The 17986-nt window shown below is 33.7% G+C and overlaps 1 protein-coding gene across 1 annotated transcript in view; it reads right to left on the reverse strand.

The window, feature by feature from the left end:
- LOC150110436 (uncharacterized) overlaps positions 1–17986 on the reverse strand; it is a 286950-nt gene that overhangs the window by 131953 nt on the left and 137011 nt on the right. Inside the window, exons 6-8 of the mRNA XM_090398515.1 lie at positions 13828–13917; positions 9696–9767; positions 1277–1341 (exon numbers count right to left, since the gene is read on the reverse strand). Coding sequence (XP_090254641.1) covers positions 1277–1341; positions 9696–9767; positions 13828–13917 — 227 coding nt within the window. The remainder of the gene's footprint in view (positions 1–1276; positions 1342–9695; positions 9768–13827; positions 13918–17986) is intronic.

Raw genomic sequence — 17986 nt, forward strand, 5'->3', positions numbered from 1 at the left:
ACAATATACATATATACACACAGTTAGAAATTTTCTTTATATAAATTGGAAAATTATATAAATTGGAAAATGTGATTACCCTTTTTCATAAATATAAATTTATGAAAAAGGGTAATCACATTTTAAGTATGAATGTTTCTTCAAAGAAAGTTCAGAGGTCCTGTAACACAGCCTGAATTTAAATCTGAATAATTTCCTCTCTATCCTTAAAGTATGGATGATTCTCATCCTACATAAATATCAAAAATAATTAATCATCTCTTCAATGTCATCCTTTTACTATACAGCAAATGTTGTTGTGGATTTACTGATTCACACTTACCTTGTATTCTGTCTCTTTAAATGACTTGCCTGTTCTCCACTTATGGACTGTCAAGTTTACTGCAAAGCATTTGTTGCTAATTCTAAAGAGTACTTTGTCAAGTTTACTGCAAAGCATTTGTTGCTAATTCTAAAGCAATAAGTATTGTGTCCAGTACTTAACTTTTTTTTTTACTATTTTTACTTAATTATTTTTGCTCTTGATTAAGATGTCACAGATAACATTAAAGCTAACACCAATTGGAATCAAGTCATGAAAGAATTGTGTTGATCTATCATAATATCTGGTACATCCCTTAAGAGTATTAAGGAATTAGGATTTTCTTTTTTTTTGATTTGAATGATGATCCCATTCACAAGAGATATGGAAGCCTACAGCCCATTAAGTACTAGAGAACAAACATGTCACCTCTTCTTCCAGACACTTCAGCCCTCCAAGTAAAACAAGGTTGTAGTTTGATACCAGGCAACAAAAAATCATTTATAGCCTCATCTAAAATGGCATTAGTTAGTCAAAACAAGGCAACTGAATAGACAATGAAATGATAGGCATATCTGAAACAGATGTGATAGAGATGAAGGCTGAGAGGAGCCCAAGATATAGATGGAAAAGATTTTAGGAAATTAACAGTTTTATTGTATAAATGATTTACTTAAGATGTTGACTATATAACTCAGCTTTATGATACCATGAAACTGCAATTTCATAAAACTAAGCATTATGAAATTATTCAATAATTATTCTATTTCTCAAATTCTTTAAGTAATTAACACACAAAGCATAAAATTAATGAGAAATAAATAATTCTAATCTATATGACAATGTATAAATAAACATTGAAATTTAAAATGATTAAAATTTAATCATTTTAATTAAAAATTAAAATGAGTAAACTGATATGTAGGTTACTCAAATATTATTTACCTATAATAGTAAACTGGAATTACTCCTTACCTGACTAGAGTTCCACATGATTCATCTAAAGAAGTAGTTGTATCACTTGCAGCCCAAGAACGAATCTGAAATTAAACATATTCATGAAATGTAATTCCGAAATGAAAATAGTCTGAAAAAGGTTATGCTTTCTAATCAATAATATTCAATAATTATAATTAATAACATATTTAGAACAAAAAGCAGAGATGTATGTGGATGGCATAAAAAACAGTTATGGAACAATAACACTTACATAAGGAAAATTTGTTTACTATATACAGAATTGTTAGCTAAGTTTCATAAAAATTATCAATGCATACAAACAAAAGGAGATAAATTAGAATAACAGTTGAAATCTAAGTACTATGTGATATTAACTGCAGGAGGATAACTCCATCTATAACTATTAGAATTCAAATAAACACATTTTAAATAATTATCAATTCATTAGAACACAGAAATCAGGAGTGTTAATTAGGATGGCTTCCCAAAACTGGGAAATTTTAACAGTTCTTGTTGAGATTCAGTCTATTCATAGACTGATTTCACAACTTTATACAGTCTTTCAAGCAAGAAATAACTTTTGTGTAGAACTTTAGTTATTTCAATTCATTTTATGCCTAGTCGAAAAGGAATGGCTGGCCACACTAAACTTATCAGACTAGTGAAGTAGAATATCATCTTGATGTTCTAGAACAGCATTTCTCAACCTTTTTAAGTCAGGACCAGTAAAATGCCTAAAACAATTCTACGGACCACTAAGTTATGTAACTTTTTAAGTGTATGTGGGGATTACCAACATTTTGGAAAAACTGTGCCTTTTATAATACAATAAATCTAAAAGCATGTGTTGAATACATATGGAAACATAATTAAGTTGGAATTAAATGATTAAAAGTGTACAAACAAACTCACTGAACAAAGTTTTAATTTTTATTAGACAAATAAAAGGTATCAGTTTCCGATTTTCTTTGGGCAAATGAATGGGTATAACAGTGTAGTCCCACTGAAATCCCCATTCATCTACCCACACTCATTAAGATCACCTGCAACAACGTTTTTAGCGCCGTTGGTACCATGGGCAAATGAATGGGGAATGTCAGCACCGTCTGGCCGATATCTTCATTCATCTGACCACAACGACATTAATCTTAAATCTCCATTCACCTATGGATCTGGCTCCCACTGATGAGACCTCAATAAAGGTTGAAACCAGTCTGGGTAGTAATCCTTCCCATATTGCACAGCATTATACATGTCCATAAGGATATGCACTTTTGCATTATGGGATACCAAAGCAAGTGATATGAAGTCATAAGCTTCTATATATGAGTTGTCCCAGTCCTGAAAATACTTCAGGCGCAAACTATGTTTGCTCACACTTGGTTAAAGGATTAAACCAAGAATATAATTTTTTGGTATCTTTAATTTATAGTGTAACCAAGTGGGAAAACTTCCAACAATTAAATGTACTGGTTCACCATGTTTAAATGTTTACTCTCAGGTTTCGTAGATTAAACAAACCTTTTATTAAGAACAGTTTTCACTTTAAAGAAAAAAATGTCAATTTCATCTTCACCCTGGTGATGTCTTAATCAGCGTAAATACTGTCTCTCTCTTCGCATGTTCCTCTAGATCAATATTTCCCAACTTTTTTGGATCATGCCCCACCTCAACGCCTCAAAGATTTTGATGTCTCCCCTCACCAACATGGTGAGTGTTTTGAGTATATCAGTGATGAGGTGACGAATGCAACATCATTTTCTAATTGCCCCCTGTGGGAGTGTATACCCCCACATTGAGGTTTTTTTTCGATTTTTGTCATCCATTTTGACTACTTCACTTGTCCAAACTAGTTTTACCAGCAAGTTGAGAGTACCATCAAATGTAATCTTCTCCTATCCTTGTAACTACTTTATGGAATGATTTGAATGTGACTGCTCAATAATATCCATTGCAGATCTGCTTATGGTATAGGTATGTGTGTGTGATATTTTTGCAGTATATGACAGGGATCTCCTACTACACTTTAAGATTCATTACATATCAATGCTGATCATTCTCAAATACAATTTACTCTTGAAGCAGAAAAGGATTATCACATTGCTTTTTTTTTCTTTTTTTCAAATCTCTTTATTCATCATCACATGGAAATGAGCCAGTTTTCTTTTTTTTCTGTCATCAGTTTTCTATCTTTTAGAAGAAAACCCACACTGAATTTTATATCCATGCTCAGTCACATTGCCACCCTTGTCAAAAATCAGGCACATCAGGCTTTGCATAAGGCTGGCTGCCTTACAAAGTAAAACATTTCTACAACTCAGACACCTGAACTGGAAAATTCATCAGACCGAAACAACAGAAAATGACCAAGTAAGGACAAAAGTAACTGATTAGGAATCTTCATCATCATCAAATTCCTGACATGTACCCTCAAGAGGTGTAGAGGATATGATAGTACTACATGAAAAATTTACATCATTACTCACTTCCTATCTACAATTTTCCACCAAATTAGTCTGTTACTTGTCAAGGCTCCAATATTATCATTATCAGATCTTATATTTCTATCGTCTAAGGCACATTGTACCGTATCAATCCATCTATATCTTGGTCTTCCTCCGGGTCGTTTTCCTGCCAACCTGGCAGAGAACACTTGGTTTGCTAATCTTTCCTCGCCCATTCTGTTTAAGTGACCATACCACCTGAGATTAGCATTGCTAATGCATTCCTGGATGCCAACAATGTCAAGTTCTTTCCTAATATCCTCGTTTTTAATATGATACTGCCATTGATGCCATCTGTTCATGCCTCTAATCTTTCTCAGGACTCTCATATCTGCGGTCTCTAGACTTTGGTCAAGTGTTTTACTTCTGACCCAGCTCTCATATTTATAAGTTAAAACTGGTTTGAACACTATCTAGTTTACACTAGAATTTAGTGTTCCAACTAATTTCTCTCTTATTCCATATGGATTTATTCAATTGACTTCTTACCATACCAGCTTTGTTGATTCTGTTGTCTATTTCCATATTTAATTTACCATCTTCAGTAAAAAATCATGCCTAAGTAGCTGAAATGTTTTACTTGTTCCACAGGTTCCCCGTTCACAACAACACAATTGATATTTTCAACAATTCTACCTATTTTCATTATCTTTGTCTTTTTAATGCTGACCTTCATACCATATCAATTACAACAGTAATTCAATTTAGTCAGGGACTCTTGCAAACTTGTAGCAGATTATTTAGAAGTATAACATCATCTGCATAAAGCAAAGAGCTGACATTAACACCTCCAATTCTGATATCATGTTTAACACCACTTTCCTTCATAATGTGATCCATATAGATAATGAATAACAGATGGGATAATGTACATCTTTGCCTCAAACCAGATTTAACATTAAACCATCTTCCTGTACTTCCTTCAATTCTAACTGCCGACTTACAACTCAAATACAGACTAAGTATTGCTTAATATAATGCCCCATTGACACCATATAACTATAGCGTATTGAAGCTTCTCTCTTGGCACCGTGTCATATGCCTTTTCCAAATCGACAAAACTTAAATACAGATCTTTGTTATATTTCCATGCTTTCTCAACTGTTTGTCGTAAAGTGAAGATCTGATCCTGACAGCCTCTATTTGGCCTGAATCCAGCTTGTTCTTCACCAAGCTTTCTTCCACAATTTGTCTCAACCGTTTCTCAAGCATGCTTATATAGATCTTGCCAGGAACACTCAGTAGGGAAATACCCCCTGTAATTCTCACATTCAGTTTTATTTCCCTTTTTATATATGGGTACTATTAGAGCTCTACTCCAATCATTGCGAATTCATCCCTCTGTCCAGGCTTTCTGAACTATGCAGTGCAGCCACTGTAAGACTTTTATACCACCATATTTCAGCATTTCTGGTCGAATATCATCTACTCCTGCTGCCTTTCCACATTTCAAGCCTTTTGATGGTTTTTCTACTTCAAGTATGGATATATATTCCTGACTGTATGCCTGTTGAGTGTTTTTTTTACTACTGTGCTATCACTGCTTGTTTCATTTAGCAATTTTTCAAAGTAATTACTCCATACTTCAAGGATATCTCTAACTCCTTTTACAGCACTCTTTCCTCCATTTCTAAGCTTCTTCAACAACCTCCAGAATATCTTACCACCTTCTTGATATTTTTTTTCTATGTTCTTTCCAAAGTCCTCCCATGACTTTTGTTTAGCTAGTTTTACACAGTGTTTAGCTTTCTTACATTTGTCTCTATTCTCTAAGAGCACAAGCTGACTTATTTGCCAGGAACTTTTGATATGCTTTCTTTTTTTTCTTCACTGCCTCTTTAACTTCCTGTGTCCACCATGGAGTTCTGATTTTTCTATCCTTGCAGACAACCTCACCACATGCCTCTCTGGCTGAATCGAACAGGGTTTTCTTCAAGGTTTGCTACTGAATCCCCAAGGTTTGGTTACTGTTCTCAAACTCTTTCATTTTTTCTTCAATAATCTTTGTGTATTTTAGTCTACAGTTCACATCTGAGAGCTGCTCAACTTTTATTCGCTTTAAAACTTTCTTACATGTTATTCTTTTCAATACGAAATTCAATTTTATCCTGCTCAAGACTAAATAGTGATCACATCCAATTTCAAATCCTCTGTACACACTGGTGTCCTGCACCAGGGAGAAAACATCACTATCAACAATAACATATCAATGAGACTTTTCTTATTCCTTGCCTCTTCTCTACGTGTGAATTTGTGCACATTTTTATGTTGGAACATGGTGTTAGTAATAACCAGTCCATATCCTGACCAGAAATCCAACAGTTATTTGCCATTATTATTGGCTTTGCTCTTTTCTCCAAATTTTCCCAAAATATTTTTGTATGTCTGACAATCATTTCCTACTCTGCTATTTAGATCCCCCCAACAAGGACCAACTTTTCCTTTTCATTGTGTCAGTTGCTTTTTCTAAAGCATCAAAATATTCCTCCACTTCTACCTTACTAGAACCTTCTGTGGGATCATAGGCACAAATAAATCTCATTGTCCAGTTCCCCATTCTCATATTTGCCCACATTACTCTACTTGAGACTGCCTGCCATTCAAGAAGATTAGCCTCATATTTTGTGTTGAATACTATGGCTACTCCTTCTTTTCCTTGATTGTCATTTCCTGAATATAACATTTTGTATTAATTGCTCAGAAAGATCTCGCCAGTTTCTGTCTTTTTTGTTTCAGTCACCTCTATTATGTCGATCTGGTACTTATCTAATTCCTCAGCTAGCTCCATTTCTTTGCCATTCAGTTATTTGCCATTATGTTGATAGTACTGATCTTTAACTCTGGTGATGTTGAGTTGGGGTGTGTTTTCAGATTTGTTCCAGTAACTGACTTTTCGCTGTTCGCCCTGGTTCCCTGGCGAAAACAACGGTGGCCTTGTTTAACCGGGTGACGCCCCAGCCTGCATGAAATTTTGTCATGCTGTACCATCATTTTCTGAATTGGTTTAAGCCAATAAGAATATAATTTGGTCGGCTAAATCCCAAATTGCCAGCCCATCCTCGTTCGTTCAGTATCCAGGTAGATACCCAACAGGATGCGCCACAAGAAGGTGAGGATTGGACATTAGGTCAGAAGCTCTGGTCGGTTCTCCGCATTCCTTTAAAGGCTATGTAGAGGTCTCCTGTCAGTTATACAACTTTGACCCTTGAACATTTTTAAAAGTAGCCACATGAAATGTGCGAAGCATAACAACAAAGGAATTAGAATTAGTAAAACAACTAAAACATTAATATACCTGTGATAACAGAAACAAAAAAAGAAATTAAGGGGAACTAAAGATATAGATGGTTTTACTATGCTATATAGTGGAGTGGACTATTATATCATAGCTTCTAGTGGTGTAATAATATAAGAAGACTGTAGAGATATGTTTAATGTAGTTCCACTTATAAAACTTTATTTTTATTCTTTTTTATCATTTGAATATTATTATACTAATTATGTTAATTAGTATAATAAAACAATTTATTTTGTTAATTTATTTATATTTGTGCATAATTTTTTATTTATTATTATTTATTTATTTATAAATAAATAATAATAATCCAGATCCAGAGGTCAAGCTAGGGTAAACGATTAACAAAAAATGTAGATTTATTTTGTGTAGTGTCATTTAGTTTGTGTCCTGTGCATATGTATATTTTCCTGATGACAACCTCGACACAGAGATCGAAATGTCATGTTATTCTCATAGTTATAAATAAAGTAATTACTCCAACGTGTGTTTTTGTCTCCCTAAATTCTTCACAATGAATGCTGACCACCGAGTAACCTTAAAAGAAAGAAACACCACAGTGGGATCGGATGGGATATTAGCATGGATGTTAAAGGAATGTGCAAGAGAATTAACAACCATCCCAACTTGATTGTTTAACTTGAGTCTAAAAAGGACTACTCCTAATGAGCGAAAGGAGGACAATTCCATTACACAAGGATGGAAATGGGTTGATGCACCCAATTATAAACCAATCTGTATATCTAGACTAGTCATGAATGTACTGAAGAGTTGGTAAGGATCTGCATCAGGTATATAGAGCTTTGATCCTTCATAGAGGACAGCACAGGCTTGTTAAAGTAAGTGTTGCTTAGCAATCTGTTCACATTTTAAAATGTTAGACAAAGGGAATAGATATACCACAATACTTTTGGATTTTTCCAAGATACTTAAGAGGATTTATGTTGTTGGTTGGTATACAAACTAAGAGGGATAAGTATGCAAATAAGCTTGTGATAAATAGAAAAGTGGCTGACTGACAGGTATCACAGAATAATGAATGAAGATGCTGATGATACATCTTTCCATGATACATCTACTGTTGAAATAAAAACATAGCCACCATTCCTGGCGCTCAAAACGTACTATATCAAAACCAATATCACACATGTTGAGAAATGAAAGATGTTATTCTAAAGTTATTGCATCCACCCTTTTCTAAAGAAGTGTCATCATAGCCATATATACAGGGTGTTCGGGATAAATTTGACATATTTATAATTAATTATATTTTTCCGTAAGTTACATGTATTAACACACACTTCTCTTCATTTAAAAGTTTGGACCCTCCTTCATTCATATACAAGATGTCAGAAAGGATGGATAGCTGGAACCCACCTGAATCATGGAAGAGAATAACTTGTATCATGATGATTCGTGCCCGCCATCAAAATAAGGATATTACGACTGCTGCCCAATGCTCCCTGAATACAGTAAAAACAATCAGGCATGAACTAGAGACTTGCAATGGTGACTACGAGGATGTAGCAAGAAGAAAGATCCCTAGCAGACGATCTGATTGCGTTTACAGCAGAATTCCTCGCAAATCTGCAGGAACAGGTGTTGAAGAACCCTGGCATTGGAATTCGGGCTTTGTTCGTGGAGTTGCTAACTGTAGTCAAGCCCTGGATAACAAGGGTAGCCAATGGTAGGCCGTATGTATGGCAGCAGGATTCGGCCCCTTGCCACACCTCTGGGAAAAGTCAAAAATGGTTGTCTGAAAATTTCTACGACTTCACCAGTCCAAATGTTTGGCCTCCAAACTCCCCAGACCTTAACCCCATGGATTATTTTGTATGGGGCGCAGTTGAAAAAGACACCAATCGCACTTCCAGTAATACAAAAGCCCAGTTAATGGATAAAATTAAAACAGTTTTTGCGGCCCTTCCCAGGGAGACTGTAGCATCAGCTTGTTCGAGGTTCCGAAGCAGAATTGAAGCTGTGATCGATGCTAATGGTGGTTATTTTGAGTAAATCTTGTTGATAGTATTGTAATTAACTCTGCCTGTAATGTTTTTTTGTCAATTCATTAAATTTAATAGATACAAAGAAGATTTTCTTTTTCCTTACGAAACTGTCAAATTTATCCCGAACACCCTGTATGTAAATAATGATGATGCAGAAAGATCAAGATAAAAAATAATAATAATGATAAAATTTTATTGAAGTTTATACAAATCTGATAGCAATCATTATCATTTGTTTTAAAAATAATGGATTTCAAAATTGGATAGCGACTTAAAAACCACTCTTGTTCATCTTGAAGTAAAAAAACTCAGGTTATTTATTGATTTTTGGAATTATGGCTGAAAGCAACTGTCTCTGAGGCCAGGGTATTATGCCTATTAATCGCATCTTCTTCTGGACAATTTGCCTATTTTGCAAGGGGGGGGGATCATGTTTCCTAGAGTAATAATGTTGCCATCTCCATCCTAGGATGCACCCTAGGTGTGATTCAACTCCAGGTTTTTCCAACCAAAGGGTATCACCAATATTGGAGCTACAGAAGATCAAAAAATGGAGGAAAATAAAATAAAAACTGCACTGATATGACAGCAAATCAGAGTAATCAATATTTAGAAAATTTAAATTTTACCCTTTCAGTCTGTGTTGCTGCATTGCAAGTCCTTCCACTATCATCCATACCTGGAATTTTTGCATATTTTGTCTGAAATGGCAAAACAGATTAATAAGTATAAAACATTGAAAAAGGTTTCTGTAACTCCATCTCCTAACCAGTGTAAAATTAATTTCTTTAGCAGTGAGATGCAGTAAATTACAAAAAACAAAATCTATATATACAGTCAACTCCCACAATAATAAACTCAGAATAGTTCATTATGATAAAAGGTTTACTATAAGGAATTTGCCTTAGAATAGTTCTGATGCTATTGTGATTTGGCTAGGACTTGGCAATTTGTTATACTAAATGCATTGACTGTACTATAGTAAACTACAATGTTCAGATAATCTAGAAGAAATTTAATCAAAACACTAAGTTCATAGTTGTGTGATGATCAAGACTTAGATAATTAAGTAGTTATCAAAAATTATGGTATCAGGATAGTTTAATTATTGCATATCTTTACTATTTAGCATAAATTATTCCTCTCTTTAACTGTATGCCAATGAATCAAAATATATAAGACATTAACGTTAAATATTATTTCCTGATATGTACCCTCAGAGTGTACAGGATACTATGATAGCACTAAATAATGAATTTTACATCATTACTAACTTTATCAACAATTTTCTTCTAAATTAATCTGTCATTTGTCAAGTCTCCAACACTGCCAAACCTCACACTGCCACTCTTCTAAAGCACTACAATCTGCACTAACCATCAGAATCATGGTCTTTCTTCTGCCATCTGGGCACCAAACATCTCTTTTGTCCTTCTTAAGTCAGTATCTATATCCTCATTTCCCCTGCATGGCCCGGAAATCCAACAAATTATTAAGCAATTTATATAATTTATATAATAAAGAGGCTCTATATAATAAATAAAATATATAATAAAGAGAATAGCTGTTGGCACCTCTTTATTTGATAGATGTCAAATCGGAGAGAAAGCAGTGGATGTAAACATATACCTGACTTCTTAGTGCCTGCAAATAACTTAGTGAATTTTCATTCACATGAATGAAATACCTCTGGTAAGATTTTAATTTGATATAATTATGACCTTTATAATTAAAGTATAAAATTAAAGTATTCAAAGTTATCCTACAATTAATTGCATTGGACCAATTAAGATGAGCGCTGATGTGTATGCACTGTTAAAACTTTCATACATCGATAAAAATGCAATCGTATGGTCAAATTAACTTGAATTTTGCAACATGGGTTGCATAAGCCACACAACAGCACACCCAAACCTAAATGGGCACACAATGCCACTGATATATATATATATATATATATATATATATATATATATATATATATATATCAGTGGCGTTGCATGCCCATTTTGGTTGGGTGTGTTGTCGTGCGAGTTATGCAACACGCACTACAAAATTCACGTCAATTTGACCGTATCGTTGCATTTTTATCGTTGTATGAAAGTTTTGAGAGTGCATAGCATATCAGCGCTCATCTTAATTGCTCCAATGCAATTAATTGTAGGATAACTTTGAATACTTTAATTTATCAATTAATTGTAACCAAAACTACATAGAGTAGGAGAACAATCTGTTTGTTTTAGGATTTATTAGAAAACAACAATGAAGGAGAATGCTATATTTGGTTGGTATATTTGAAATACTCAAAGGTGAAAATATGTGAACCATCATTTATAAGCCATGTGAGAATGGGAAATGAAAGGAAAGAATAAGTGTGAGTAGAAATACTTTCATTAATAGCAAACAAATTATTAATGATTAACATTTGTGATAAGTGTAACCTATAAGTTGCTGGGTAGAGCAAATAGCACAATCCTATAAGTCTAGACATGATGACTAAATGAATTTAGGATGGCATAATTAAAAAAAAAAAATTTGTTGCGCATGTTATGTGTATTTCTCTGGTTTGTGTATATTTCGTTCTCCGTTTTTTAAGAATTTTCTTTTGTTTACTGAGACTTGGTATACATTTTATGCAAAACAGGATACATAATATCCTATCATTATCAAATTATCCACACTTTCGGGAATCCTACATTCATTACTTTTTTTTTTCTTTTTAGTGTCAGTGGCTCTTCTGTCTTATCAGTAACAGAAGATTTCTCATATTTGAGACATCTTCTATTTCTGATATTTTATTGTAGATCAATGTCTTATAATACACAGAAGTATTCATTTTTATTCAGGAATAGATAAATTTTTACTGTCTTTTGTTTCCGAAGACTAGAATAAAAATGCCTCTATACCATTAAAAAAATTTCCAATGTCAACAGATGTTATAACTGCACAAGCAAGAGAAACAATTAGCTTTATTTATCATTAAATACAATAAACAGATTTTTAACATCTGTGTAATATATTTAGGAACAATTAGTGTAAGACAACTCGAATGACACACTTATGGAAAAATACTCCACCCACAGACTATGCTGCATGCATGTGAACAGAACTAATTAAACACATTTGTCCTAAACTGTTACATGTTTTCAGTTCCAAAAAACATGTTTAACAGCTGATTGTAATACAGCCAGTGGATACAGAAAGCGCTCAGTTTATGAAAAGCAAAATGAATATATATAACTTGAAATCAGTTTGAATTGCATTTCAGATATTCGATATCATGCAGACATTTAATGCTAATTGCATTGAAGTGTCTGGATGGATTTGAAGCTTTGTGAAAATGCGACCGCTCAACGAGGAAGCTGCATACTAAAAACTAGTACCCACCAGGCAATAAGGGAAGGACAGACATGCAGGTGCGAATGAGACGTGTTAATATAATTTTAAATATGGAAATCATAAAGGTCAAATGAACAATAGCTAAAGCTAAAAGTTTTTAAATGCCTAAAAGATTATCATACTTATGGAGCACATTTAAATATTCTATAATTTCCTTGATTAGCTGAATCTTCAGACTCGTCATGACCTCTCAAAGGAAACTTTTGCTTAGTCAAATAGCATACAGCATCAAATAATCTTTTTAAAATGTCTCCATTTTTTCTTTACCTGTTCATTATGATGAGTAACTTCAATTTTTCTTTGTCAAGGAGAATATAAATTCTTTGTTTTCAAAACATCTTAAGATTTAAAAATGACTGAACATGTGATTGAGAGTGCTCATGTTTTTGCACTACTGCTATTAAATGATTAAGGTTAGAATATCCACGCTTATTCTAAATGCTTTTCTCTCTGGAGAATAATAAACAAGGCCAACAAAAAAGTCTTGACTGCACTTCGAATCCAGTTAACCATTCTACTCTACCGTATTGTGAAATAGAAAAGTGTCTCGTGTGATCAGTTTTTGCATGCTCTGTAAATTTGGAAGAGGAGGACGAAGCTTACCTCCTTCGAGCACAGTCATACAATCCACAAAAGTTCTGGCAGTAAACGGGATATTCAGTAGATCGTCAACACTGTTTCCCATTGTAAATATGGGCAAAAAGTTATAAATTTATGGAGAATTATATATTAAAAACTTGCCTACCAAGTCAGTTCACACTTCACGCACATAAAACAGACGAAACTCAGAAAACAAAAACAGCAACTCGTGACAAATGACAATTTTCAATTGGATTGGTTGACACAATAACTAATCACAGCCACTAGGTGCTGGGTGAGTTCACATTGAGAGCTCACCCAGCCTCACCTTCTGAGCGATTTAAAAATACTAGAATGCTAAGAATTTGACCCACTGCACCCTCTTTACATCTCTTCAAAGGGCTCAAAGTATGTATTTTCAAAGCACACCCGGGCTATTAACGCGAATGTGATGCAATGTTTACATGTCGAAAAGCCCCCCCCCCCCACTCCCTCATGAAGCATTAGTGTAGTGTGTTTAATTTTAGGAATCATGCGGTCTGCAAACAATTAGGGGAGTCTAACAAGAATAAATGCAAAAATATAATATCGGTGATACTGATATTTCATGGATGAGCACCACACACCCAGAATATTCACCCCTGATATATATATATATATATATATATATATATATATATTTTTTTTTTTTTTTTTTTTCCCCCCAAGAATTAAGAAACATTTGTAAATGAGAGTGAAATTCAGTTCATTTTAATTTTAATGAATATACAAGAAACAACCTACCATTTGATGCTGTAATAAATTGATGGTATTGCTACGTTCTTCAAGCTGTTGTTGTAAAAGAACAACTTGGCGGCGGAGATCAGCATTTTCCTGTAAGCAAAATTTTAATTAATCTTTAATTAGAGAATAAGTTCAGAAACATTTTAAATTCAATCATAATAATGAATAAAACTGATTTACTCCTTTCGTTCAATAATATTTTATGTAGGACAAATATTTGTCTCAGAGTATTTTTGTATTTTGGACCCCCCCCCCATATTACAATATATGATCATTAAATATTTTAATAAGTCACTTTCATACCTTTAATGAAGAAGAGTTTTTATTCAGCACCATTACTATCATCAATTTATGATATGTACCCTCAAGGAGTTTACAGGATAGCATGATAGTTCTATGTGACTAAGTTTACATTATCACTAGAATATTATCAACAATGTTCTTACAAATTAAGCCTTCAATATTCTTCATTAAGTCTCCATTAAGTCTGCTGTCAGGATGTTATATTTCAGATTCCTAAAGTATATATAAACTACAAACTACCAAGTTTGTGGACTTCTTTGGAATTTCCTGTTAGCAAAACAGTTTATCAAAAACTGTTTTGCTAACTTCTCAGTTCTGTTTAAGATACAATTTAATACAATTGTTATCCTCAATTGTATTACATAAATTTATCTCTTATAATTTAATTAATTTTATTTTCAGCTCAATAGTTTTAATCCGTTAACACACAACTGTATACCTAGAGGGATTCCAATTTAAGCATGCACTCTACTGTTTGTTAATTCAATTCCTAATGTTGTTTGATAATTATACTGACGATGCCTTACATGATGATGTATGATACATAAGATGAAATATTTACATAATAAAATTTATTTTACTGTGGCATACGTGTTATTCTCTAGTTTGGTCTTCCTATGTGTGTCATTTTACTGCAACTACTTGGCACATTAAACATCTGTTTTTGATAGCATTTCCTCTCTCATTCTCTTTAAACACTGTCCAAGATTAGCTCTGCTAACATATTTTTGAATGCTGTTCTGACAAGTATCATCTCCATCTAGGAGGTTGGCTATTACGTATCGCCATATATTTGTCTTAGGTCAACTCTCTTGCTCTCTGCATAGTTCAGGCTCAGCATGTATTACAACCTTCATTTCTTTTGCTTGAATCCAACATCCAATTCTTCCCTGTAATAAATCTTTTTGAAGACTTTCATGCCTCACAATATAACCATATATGATAGTTGTCATATCTGTATGTGGTTTATTAATTCCATTTTAATGCCCATCATCTCCAAAACTTCATATCTCTTGTCTTACTTCTATCTTCCTTCTGTGTTTCTGCTCCATTGAAAAAAGTAGACTAAATAATTCTGCCATTAATGCCATCTGTTTACTCCTCTAAGTTTCCTTAGAACTCTTATCTGTAGTCTACAGTCTTCAATGAACTGGTTTATTTCTAACTCCATTTTCAGATCCACATCCTGAGATACATAGATCCAGAAAAGTATCTTGCATACCATTAGTCCCCTGTTTGGGCTAATCTCTCTCTCTCTCTCTCTCTCTTATTCCATAAATATTTATTTAACTTTCATACTACCACATTTACCTACTGTTATTTATTTCCATATTTAACTTGCCAGTGTCACTAAAAATTGTGCCCATGCAGCTCAGATATCTTACTTGTTCTACAAACACTCCAATGAGAATGCAATTGATGTTTTCCATATTCCATATAGAGATATAAAGCAAGAGCTGCAAAAGAAGAAAAGATTATGGAGGGAATATAAAGAGAGGATAGGATGATCAGCATACTCATAAGCAGTATAAAGTGCAAGCAAGAAGTGTAACCAGTATGGCAAGAAAGACCAAGTCAGATCATGAGAGAAAAACAGCTAATCAGGCCAAAGTGAATCCAAAAAAGTTTTTTTTTTCATCATGTAGCAAGTAAGGAGGAGGATGACTGTGGAAGGATGACTTCAATCAATGCTGACAGCTGGAAAGTGACAGAAGCAAAAGAAATAGTTGAGTGATCACTTTGCAAAAGTGTATCCAGGAGGACATTTTGTAGTTGCTGATGTAAGAGAGAGACTGATAGAGTTGAGGTAGATGAACAGGAGGTGTTTAGCATATATATTTAATATATATATATATATATATTAATGTGAATACAGCAGTGGGACTGGATGGCATGCCGGCCTATGTGCTATGTGAATGCCAAAGAGAAATGGCAGTGCCTCTAATGAAGATGTTCAATATAAGCCTTGGCTCTGGCAAAGTTCCAAGGGACAATTACATAAAGGTTGCTCCAAGACAGAAGTAACAAAAGACAACTCAAATAACATCTCAGGAGTGGCAGATGAAGTATTGGAAAAATTGGTTAAAGGTAAAATAAAGCAGTGGGTGAATAGGAATATGAGATTTTATGAGAGGCAGCATGGCTTTGTAAAAGATACATCCTGCTTTAGTAATTTAATCACATTTTATAACAGAGACAGCACAATAGATAAGAGAAATGGATCCATGATGTGCTGGACTTTGCAAAGGTAGAATGGTTTTCACAATTTGACAAAATAGTTTCCCCCACATGGGAAAACTATTACAAATGTTGAAGCAAATGGGAATGGATATGAAGCTGGTAGCATGGATAAGGGATGGCTGATAGACATGAAAGAATAGTATATGGTGCAGCAAGGTTCTGTACTAAGGATACAACTCTTTAGTTTGTATATTAAGGATATACTGAATGATTTAAAGGGGGGGGGGGTAATGAATATTCAGTTGTTTGATGATGCAAAACTGGAAATGCAATAGTTGATAAAAGTGATATAGATATCCTGCAGGATTATTTAAATAAATTTGCATTGGGGTGTCTCACCAGAAAGTGACCATCCCGTCTCACAGGATGATCACTTGAAAGAGAGATTATCAAGATACGTTGGACATTCCTTCATAGCGGATTAAAGTAAAGAAAACCGTTGTATTACAAAGAAGTCACAAGTCTGTGAGAGACCATTTGTGCAGTCAGCACCAACAATGAAGGACTTTTAAACCTCAAAGATCATGACTGCATTAATATATCTGAAATCTGAGAGATTGTCATTTGAAGACTGACTGCAGTCCAACTCCAGCACCTTTTCCCATTAAGTTTCTCTGAATTTTGTTAATTGTGATAGCTGTGTTCTGTGACAATATATTGTGATAGTACTACATGAAAAACTTGCACCCTTACCTAACTTCCTATCAACAATTTTTCTCCGAATCAATCTGTTATCTGTCAAGACGCCAACATTATCAGATATTATATTTCTGTCTTCTAATGTTTTTTTTACTGTATCCATCCACCTATATTTTGCTTTTTCTTGCCAACCTGGAAGATACCACCAGATAAGCTCTGCTAACAATGTCAAGTTCTTTCCTAATATCCTTGTATTTAATAAGATTTTGCCAATGATGCCATCTGTTCACACCCTCTAATCTTTCCAAGGACTCTCACATCTGTGATTTCAAGTGTTTTATTTCTAACCCAGCTCTCAGATCCATAAGTTAAATTTTGGTTTGAACACTATCTTGTATAAAGCTAATTTAATGTTTTGACTAATTTCTCTCTTATTCCATATGAATTTATTCAGTTTACTTCCTACCATACTGGCTTTGCTGATTCTGTTGTCTATTTCCATATTAAATTTACTGTATTCACCAAAAATTGTGCCTAAGTAGCCGAAATATTTTACTTGTTCTATAGGTTTCTCCATTCATGATGCAGTTGATATTTTAAATTTTTCTGGCTATTTTTATTGTCTTTGTCTTTTTCATAGCAAATTTATTACAACAGTTATTCAATTTAGTCACGGAATCTTGCAGACTTATTTAAAATAAGTAGATTTATTTAAAAGTATAACATCATCTACATAAAGTTAAGAGCTGAGATTAACATCTCCAATTTTGATATCAGGTTTAATACCGCTTTCCTTCATAATGTAATCTATATAGATAATGAATAACAGAGGGATAATGCATCCTTCTCTGATACCAGATTTAACAACAAATCATTTTCTTGTAGTTCCTTCAATTCTAACTGTAGACTTATAACTCAAATAAAGACTAAGTATTGTTTGATATAACGCCCCATTGACACCATAAAACTGAACTGT

Source organism: Typopeltis vanoorti, chromosome 1, assembly GCF_054136105.1.
Source record: "Typopeltis vanoorti isolate ZY-2024b chromosome 1, IOZ_Tvanoo_1.0, whole genome shotgun sequence".
In the NCBI taxonomy this organism is placed as follows: Eukaryota; Metazoa; Arthropoda; class Arachnida; order Uropygi; family Thelyphonidae; genus Typopeltis; species Typopeltis vanoorti.